Genomic DNA, 9,665 nt, shown 5'->3' on the forward strand with positions numbered 1-9,665 from the left:
CCTGTAAAATCATATTAGGCGCAGCACAGAGGCAGGTCATTAAATTGAATTTTCGGCCTGTCGATCTGATCGGCACGGGAAATTAATGAGGGATAACTGGGAGTGGGGAAGAGGCTGCACGGGGGGACGCATAGAGAGAGAGAGGGTGGGAGGGAGAGAGAGAGCTCTATGGAGACTCATAAACCATCATCATTAGCGGGGGCTGGATACAATGCCACACAGTAGGATTAGATTGTTTCAGTATCACACCACTTCTCTGGAAATGGCTGCAAGGGGAGCCACATGGGGCTTGTAGGAAACAGTGGTATGCTGATACACTCGGCTATTAGAACAACAACATTGCAAACCCTCACCACAAACCAATTCCAAACGAAAGCAGTCTGATTGTTCGTAGCCAATCGTCACTCCATAGCCATCACTTAAAGCCAAAAGCATCTGTGGAATGCAGGTACACTGTGCTAAAAACACAGGTTTCACTCAGCGGTTCATTCTGAAAGACGAGCTGCAGCACCAGGTGTTTCGGGAGCCGAGGCCACGCTGAGTCGGGTCCAGGCTTTTTTTAGGTTAAATGTTCCCGACCTCTTGAATTCCTTTGAAAATTCCCCCCAAAGTTAAATTATTGCTTTGAAGACAGGAAATAAAACAATAGAGCAGACATCCTGTTTGAGCTCTAACTACTGTACTGCTGATGTTGGACTTTTTGTTGGTCATTTCTCAGCAACACTTTCAGAGAACATGAGGCCAAACATGAGAGACACACCAACCTGAGAGACAGTCAAACCTCTAAACTGAATCACAGCTACATCTTGTCCTTGCTTTTCACATTTAGTCACTCCGCTCTGTTCAGGCACAGTTCACACGTGTGACGGAGACCAAATGGACACATGGCTTATTTAAATGAACTTCTGACAGCTAAACTGAAGGGAAAAAATACAGATAACACATCAAATCGAATGACTTGCAGCATTCCTCAACGACTCCAATTTTAATTTGGAGGCACTGTTTTTCACAGAGCTTTTAGTGCAGACACAGCCACTGGAAAGAGTTTATTGACACTTAAAGCCAGTGAAAACAGAAGCCTTTAAACCAGCAGAAGCTTTTCACTGCAGCTCCACAATTACAGGTACTCAGGGTTCTCTAGTAGCACCAGAGCTTGGAGAGGCTCACTCTCTCCCCACTGCATCCCTCTGTCTATGGTGCGATGAAAGCCATTTGGCTGTTTGTCGCTCCAGGCATTAGCCCCCAAGTGGAGAGCAGAGTCTCTGACGAGGTTTCAATTGGCGAGGAAAACAAGTGGCATATGATGGGAGGAGGGCAGAGCTGGCTGTTTGGGAATTATCTTCCCAGCCAGGGCAGAGGAAGAACGAGGCACTTAGAGGTATCTGGTTCATTACAAATGCATGAAGAATATTTTGCATGTGCATGTCATTCTATTTTGAGCTGGTACACGCAGAAATGAAGTGACATCCTCTTCTGCAGGGGGAGCAAGTGGAAATGGGCCGTTTTCCAACAGATTGCGTTCGATGTCACTAAGAGTTAAAATCCTCATGACATGCACAATATTTCTTGTTTTGAATTATGCAAATGCCCTGACATTCGCACACAAGTATTTACTTCCATTTCACTACATCAACACAGACACACAAAACCCATCATCAGCTGGTTGAGTACACACTCGCACGGCCAGACACTAATTGTGTAACTCTGTTCTACCAGCCCCTCTAGCCTGGCTATCAAAATAAAGCGTGTCTCAGAGCCTCCAGTAACCTCGTCAACCTCCCTTGAGAGACTGTGTGTGTTCTCATAGTCAGTTTGTTTTGGCTTAGAGAGAGGTCGGCCATCATCACCTTGGCAAACAATTCCAGGAATCCAGTATAAATTATTCATTTGCACAAGCTCTCTTTCTCCCTCCCCCTGTTCCTCATTTCATCCTCATCCTCCATCCAGGAAACGGACATGACTCCTTGATGAGGCACTTTCTCGGTTTACCTCATTCAGTCAACGAGGTGAGAAAATGGGTATCCATAACACAATTAACAAAATGGCTACCGAAAGGTAAAAAAAAAAAGAAGCATATTAAGGAATATGATCAATTGATGGTTAATTGCCTGGATTGATGTTTTTTCTACTCATGTTCCTTTTGCTTTCCTTTCACCAAAGAGAGCTGGAATCAAAACGAAGGCAAGCGATAAACTGGGACCACAACAGAGAAGAGAGGGAGTGAAAAACAAAGCAACCCCCACCAGAAAGTCAGCAGGGCACGTTGCTGAGGCAGCCTAATGAGCTGCGCTAATTAAAATCACTTATTGACAGCAACCGAGGGTGATTACCTCCACCCTGCACTCTTTGCCATCATAAGAGACACTGTCAAAACAAATTACCCCCCCCAGCAGCCACACAGATCCCTGTGCTAGCAAAACCATTCAGATCAGCAGGATGCTGTGTCTGTCGGAACTTGAATTACAATGTTTGTGTAAAGTCACAACTGGTGCTACCATGTAAGGGATGTGAGTATTTATTCATATGCACGTGTGTGTTTGTGCCCATTCCCTCGCTTTTCAATCCTGATTTGTAGCTATAACAACACAAAATGAGTTTATCACGTCTTTTTCTCACTGCAATAAATCTTCTTCACAAGCAGAGTAATATGCCTGCCTGCATCCAATAATCCAGCCCACCTCTCTTCCTACCAATAACAGGGACGGCTATGGGCTGTCGGTTTACCTCTCGCTGATGTCATCAAAACCACTCGTTCACCAGGGATGGGAGAGAGGGAGGGAGGTGGCAGGAATCATGCATTATTCACAGGACTCCGTAGACTTCACCGGGCTTATTGATAAACAAAGAAGATGCACGGGAGAGGACTTGTCGATTAACCCATTTACCCTGAAGCCTCTCACTCCTCTCCTGTTTTCCATCCCTCCTGTTTGCCCGCTTGTCTCATCCACTGCCACCAGCATCAACACACAACAACCAGCTCAACCCCCACCCAGCATCGCCTGAGCCTTCTTGTTGGTGATAAGTGCCTGGCAGAAAACGCTCAAGAATGGGGAGGGGGTTGAGTCGCAGCGAGCTCCATGAAAAACACAAAACACATCTACTTAGCACACATAGCAGCACCACATGGATACCCAATCCCTACAAAAAACCTCTACACCTGATGAATTGTGCAGCATGCTCCTGTTCCAACTGGGCTCCCCTCCCACTGACGCCATTAACCTTCTTGATCTGAGGGCCATGACGCCTCCGCCCCACCTCTCTGTCTCGCCTTCTCCCTCTCTGACAGACTCCCACTTTCATACATCATATCAAACAGCTAATGACACGAGGGCCATCATTCGGGGGGGGAATAATGAAAAGACATAAGGGCACCAGGAGGAGGTGGGAGAGGAGAACTGAGGAGGAGCGAGGGAAACAGAAAGCCTCACGGAATCTGAGAGAATGGATATGTACGTGTCAAAGATAAGATGGACATCGTGAAATAGTTTTAATCTATTTTTAAATAAACAAAAGATTATGCTAAGACAAAAGAAAAATCAAGACTGCATGCCTCCAGTCTACTGAGGCTGAGTCCCCACGACTACATTTTAGTCTTTAAATGCATCACTCTTACTACTTTCACATTTGTTCAAACACTGTGATAAAACGAAAAGCTATTAGTATGGATGTAGCCTGAAACTACTCATTGGGGGTGTGGTGGTATTTGAGCCCTGTTCATCAGGAGAAGTCTTTCCACTGCAGCGTGATGCCCAGTGCTGGGTGGCAGCTGAACTAATGAGCTTTTAGCCCAGCTGGCACTGGGGAGGCAGACACACAATGGTGCAGACATGTCTCCGCGCGCACACACACGCAGACAGACGCACACACACACACACACACACACACACATAGAAGGACAAACCACACAAAACAACATTCTCTCAGACTGTCTGCCAAATACTTCACTTTAATCTTATCAAACCATCCCCATCAGGCAACGCGCCCTTCGTGTTGTTTAGCCTGTCAGCATTTTCACTACAGGAAGCCGGTATGTGTATCCCTCCTAATGGCATTTAAGGATGAGGGCAGACACTAAGGTCAGCGATGTGTGTCAGTAGGTGTGTAAATATTCCTAAATCACTAAGGGGAAAAAACAACATTGTTTTGGATTTATACAGACCATCTCTGATATGGCTACATACCTGTTTGTGCATCTCAATGTTGAGCCCATAGGACATCTCATAGTACTGTAACACAGAAGAGAAAACGGTCAACAAATGTTCCCAAACAGATAATTTGAACATTGAATCAAAGAAGTAATTAGAGGCAAGATGTGCCGCTGCATGATACACTGCATGTACAACACAAAATAGGAATCTGACTTTTGTGGACTGAGGAACAGAGAGTGTTAGTGCATCAAAGCTGTATAAAAAAACTTGGTGGTGACATTAATAACAAAAGAAAAGTTGACTATATGTTGCAGCACTTGAGTGAAGCTTTAGAAAAAAACAACACAATGACTGATTATACAAAGAGGTTGAAAACTTCATGTACTTTTTGCAAACAGGCGATTGGCTGCCGTCTCCCAGCACGAGCACTGTCTATGGCTTCATAAACCAAGAGAAGAGCCAATGCTATTATTGAGAACAACAGTATCTGCTGCCGAGTGCCAAAAGCTTGTGAGCCCACCACCAGATGCAAACTGAGTCTTAATAGTTTGTCTTGTTTATGTAACACACACTAAACAGTTTCCATTTTTTACAGCTACTCCCACCACCTTCTGCTTTCTCACAAGGAAAATAATATTTAACAAACGTACTGTTGCGCTTGGTTAGTGCAAAGTTATTCCTTGCATGTACAAACAAGATAAGCTCACATGTACACAAACTACGAGTGAGCTCTTAGCCACATCACCTGTAAGATAAAGGCTGATCTTTTCTCCGTGCACACAATGCAGCTTTTCCAGTATCAGAAATAACCTTTGAGTTGAGATTTCGTTGCACATGCACAGATTTGAGTGTCTCTGTCTTATCACCAGGGAGCCCTGAACTGAATGTAATATGATTTAATTGCAGTTTTTTGAGCCATTTTACATTAAACCTGCCACACCGCTTTGATGGAAATCAAACACCTATCAGGAGAAAACGCCTGGCCCCAGAAAGCACTTTGTTATCTTTATGGTTGGAGAAAAAGACATAAGTCACCTAATATCTAAGAACCCCTGGGTGTGTCTAAAGTGTCTGAGCGAGCGCACGGTTCAACTTAGGAGAAATTAAAGAAAAAAGAAAAGAGTACAGGAAACCCTCTGATTCATGTGCAAAGCCAGCAGACCAGTCATTAACCCCCAGTGGGTCATGTTGGGTGTGTTAGGGAGGGGCGGCGGAGGGTCATAAAGAGGACCCCTGAGCCAGAGCCACGGGGAGGGGGTCGTCACACCACACAATCAATAGTCGGACATTTGACCCCATGCTAGAGTCTCGGCTGCCTCTCCGCACACCCCCACCCTCCACCTCCTTATCCAATGAAAACACAGGTGTGAGTCAACAGCACTGAGCAGGAACAGACGCTAACATGGTTTTTGTAAAACACCGGGGCTGCACCACCTGTGACTGTTCACCTGAGGCAAAAAGGCGGATACGCTAGTAAATCAGATTCACAGCTTTATGAGGATCGCTCTTACCATGACGTAGTGACGCTGCATCTCTGTCTTCTCATTGGCCAGTTTGTCGTACTCCACTTTAAGGCTGAAGAAAGAAGGAGAGCTGTGTTTAGTTTTTGGTGATGGCTTAACAACAGAGTGTACCCACTGATTTATGGAGATGAGAAAAACTAAATATGGAACATAGATATGTTTGCGTTTCATTAGTTTAGAATTGGTGAGTAAAGTGGAACTAGACAGAGGCAGCTTCCTCTTCCTATTCTTTCCAGGAAGACAGCATTGTGTACAGGGGGGGGGGGGGGGGGGGTCATTACCTGTGGTACTGGGCCTGCAGGAACTGAAACTCATCTTTGATCCTGTCGCAGGACTCGGCCACAGTGAACTTGAAGCCAGGCTGCCCTGGCTGATGAGGTGCCTGGAAAGTGCAAGGTTGGAAATACCACAGGTGTAAGTAGCGCCATCACAGCCGGGATAATAGTCTCATCTGTCTCCCCTGCCACCTCCACCCTCTCCCCCTTTCTTTTCTTTCTCTTGATGGTTTGTCCTCACATTTCCCCTGAGCCCTGAGTGGCGGAGGATGGAGCCGCTTTCACTCAACAACATGTGCCATGACAGAGAGGAGGGTCACTTCATCCAGCCTCAAAGTAATGTTACACAGTGAAAAGAGGAGAAACATGCAGGGGGGGGGGGGGGGGGGGGCACTTTAAATCAAACACAGTTGTGGGATTTCGGTGTGTGCTGTGCAACAAGCACAATTAACCTTGTCGCACTAAAACATGCAGCAACAGCACAACAAGAAGAGGAATTAAGTGTGTTTCTATATGATCTGATGTTGATCTTGTTCCCAATAAAACACGATCTCCCAGTTTGTGCGCTGCCACAGCGGTGCACACCATAAATAGTAAGGTGTGGATGAGCAGCTCCTCTCTGACGAGCTAATTAGGCTGTTGTGAAGGGCGGTGCGGTTGCATCAATTCACAGTGACAAAGACAGCTACTTACCGGATGCCGGCCTTGTGGATACATGTCGGCTCCTTAACACGAGATAATCTGCGTGGTTTCTCTCGCTCGCTCTCGCAGTGTCAGCGTGTAGTCCCAGTGAAGGTGCGGGAAAATCACCGCCACCCCCTCCCCCGCACACGCACGATGGCGGCGGACAAAGCCTTGTTCTCGGCTTCGAGGCGGCGCCCCTCAGACCCCGACCGCTGGATGCGATCACCTGGTTTTTGTACCTGAACACACGGAGAGAAACGGGGCACAGCTGAGGAGCCGGACTCCGACACGAAACTTAACCTATAACAAAAAAAATCCTAAGAAAAACTTAAAGTGTTTAATCAAAGAAAAATTGTGTCTTAATCTAGAAACAACTAATGGCAGCGAAACGGATAAATCCCCCAAAGTTTAGACGGTTGATCCAAACGGTAACAACGGGTTTTCTCGTAAAATCTGTCTTCCACGAACAGGAGCTCACACACACACACGCTCACAGACACACACACACGCACACAGACACACACACACGCACACGCACACAGACACACGCACACAGACACACACACACGCACACAGACACACACGGGGGGTGTTTCGGTGTCCGGGAAGATCAGAAAACAAGGAGCCGCTGCCATGAAGCCACAACATCCACCACCACCTCCTCCTACTCCACCCGCACCTCCCGCCTCGTTAGCGCCTCGCTCCGTGTTTACCTTTGTCTCAGGTACAGAAAATAATCCAGACACGAAACTTAATATCCTCTCGAAGGGAGCTGGAGAAAAAAAAATGTCCGTCTCCGCGTCTCTTTCTTCTTTTTCTCTTCCTCCTCCTCCTCGGGAGAGTCGCTGACCCGCGGCGGAGAAGAGCGTCGGCTCCGTCCGGCTGAAACGTCGGAAGTCCCTCGGTCGCAGGGCGAGTTGTTTGCCCGCGGACAAGTTCGCAGAAAGCGTGCGTTAATCCGGCGGCGGCGGCGCAGTCCTCCGGTGGATCCGGGTGTCGCTTCTTTCACGCTCCTCGACGCTTTTTGAGAGAAAATGTCGTCCGTCGGTGAAACACAGCGCGAGCTCGTACCCGCTCCTCCGCCGCTCGCGCTACCACACACACACTGCTCCCTGGCACGAGGAGCCCACAGCGCGAGCAGCCAATCAGCGCCCTCGGACAGGCTCGGCGGCGCCGGCCAATCGCTGCGCGGTGCTCCCACGTGGGGGCCATCTCTGCCGCGACGCTGCGATTGGTCCACGATCCGTGACCTCACTCACCCCCCCCCACACACACACACCCTCCTTCCTGCATTTCGCCATTTTGGATCTGCAGCTTCTTCAAATAACCATCACTTCTGGAGGCTCGCGCTGCATCTGTGCACGTCGGTGATTTACTTTCATCAAGTAGAAGTCAAACACACTTCAAATGAGACTTCCGGTTCATTCAGACTGAGAAATGACTCAAAAGACAGTTTCTGCATCTTAACATGACCTTTTATATGTTGTTCACATGTGAGGGAATCACACGTGAAGCTGGTCTGGAGCAGCCTGTGTCCAACTGTGCACATCTACACTTAGTTCTATCAATAAAGTTGAGATGATTCAAACCCACTACATGTTCCTTTAAAGAGGAATAACATCGTCAGGGCTAGAGAGGATCCACTGTGTTAATATGAGATTTAAATGTGTTTAATATGAGATCAAATCTTATCCGGAGCTTTTCTGGTGTTTGAACCCAGAAAATAAAACTCCCTGCTCTCATGTTAAATATCTAGAGAAGGAAATGTGATCTGAGAATAACAGGAGGTCGTAGAAATGTTCATTCAAGAGCCTTCGTGTCCTTTGAGTGAGGAGAATGGATCGAGATGTTTCCAACCAGACCTGGAGCATCTACACACTTCTTCATCATCATCAACAGCATCTTAATCATCATCTTCATTATCATCCTTATAAGCCTCTTCTTCTTCATCTCCATCAGCAGCAGCATCATCATCATCATCTTCATCTTCATCTTCTTCTTCATCATCATTACCTTAATCATCACCATCTTCATCAATTCGTCTTCATCAGCAGGTAAACTACCACCCGTCTGTGCTCCAGGATTTCAGCCTATCACGTGTTGTCGGCTGCAACCCGTCCCCACGTGGGTCCACCACGCCTCCTCTCCTTCCTCTTCCTCCCTCCCTCGCTCCTCCTCTCCCCCACCGCCGCTCTGCAGCCAATGGCGTCGCAGCTGTCTCCCTGCGCGGCCCGCGATTGGCCGAGCGCCGTCGAAGCTGTCAGTCAGGAGCCCCGCTTGTCAATTAAAGCCACGTTGGTCTCGGGCGCTGACAAATGGCTGCGCTTCTCCCTCCTGCCTGCGAACAGAGCCCGGAATGGCTGCTTAATTAGCTTCGAATGGCTTTTCCTTTCAGCTCAAACAATCTGTCACTACCATGTGGTAAAAAGAGCCGTGCATAAAACAAAAGGAAAAAAGAGAAAGAGCCAGCAGGGGCTAAATATCAGTTTGACCCCCCCCCCCCCCCTCCCCCAAACCCTCCCCCATGAAAACATGTGCTGCAAAACAAAGCCTCTACCTCCATCAAACATGGTTTCACTCATCTGTCCACATCTTCATCTGAAAAATCTATATGTTGGTTTGTTTTGTGTCCGTTCACGTTCAAATTCAGATTCTCCCAGGAACAAGTGCACCGGGTTTCACCGGCTTCTAGACATTATCATTTTACTGCCTGATTTATTAGGAAGTTGTTAAATGTTAGGGCCGGTAGATAAATCGCCTTACGGTAAGAGATCAGTCATTTAGTATTTCCTTTTTTTTTCGAACTGATTATTCACTTGGGCTCAACTCTGGTAGCCGAGGCTAACGCCGGTTGTTTTCTTCGGGAAGAGGGTCATGTGATATGAACCTGACGAATCAGCAAAGGCCACGTCATGACCGGAAAGAGCCAATCAGCAAGCTGCTGAGTTTCTCCGTCATCGTTTCAAAACATCTCCGTTTCTGCCCGTCCAGACTAAAACTAGCTTCTACGACCTTTTCATTTTATTACTTGATCT

General features: G+C 47.3%; 1 protein-coding gene across 17 annotated transcripts in view; it reads right to left on the minus strand.

Moving 5' to 3' along the window:
• tle3b (TLE family member 3, transcriptional corepressor b) overlaps positions 1–7,746 on the minus strand; it is a 28,740-nt gene extending 20,994 nt beyond the window's left edge. For 14 of the 17 annotated variants that reach the window (XM_062403153.1, XM_062403069.1, XM_062402657.1 and 11 more), the window contains exons 1-5: positions 7,344–7,746; positions 6,640–6,869; positions 5,953–6,053; positions 5,660–5,723; positions 4,182–4,226 (exon numbers count right to left, since the gene is read on the minus strand). In XM_062403153.1, coding sequence (XP_062259137.1) covers positions 4,182–4,226; positions 5,660–5,723; positions 5,953–6,053; positions 6,640–6,663 — 234 coding nt within the window. In that variant the 5' untranslated portion in view covers positions 6,664–6,869; positions 7,344–7,746. The remainder of the gene's footprint in view (positions 1–4,181; positions 4,227–5,659; positions 5,724–5,952; positions 6,054–6,639; positions 6,870–7,343) is intronic. The other 3 variants (XM_062403399.1, XM_062403315.1, XM_062403232.1) reach the window with 1 other exon arrangement.
• Positions 7,747–9,665: the final 1,919 nt, after the last annotated feature.

Source organism: Platichthys flesus, chromosome 1 (assembly GCF_949316205.1).
Source record: "Platichthys flesus chromosome 1, fPlaFle2.1, whole genome shotgun sequence".
Taxonomy (NCBI): domain Eukaryota; kingdom Metazoa; phylum Chordata; class Actinopteri; order Pleuronectiformes; family Pleuronectidae; genus Platichthys; species Platichthys flesus.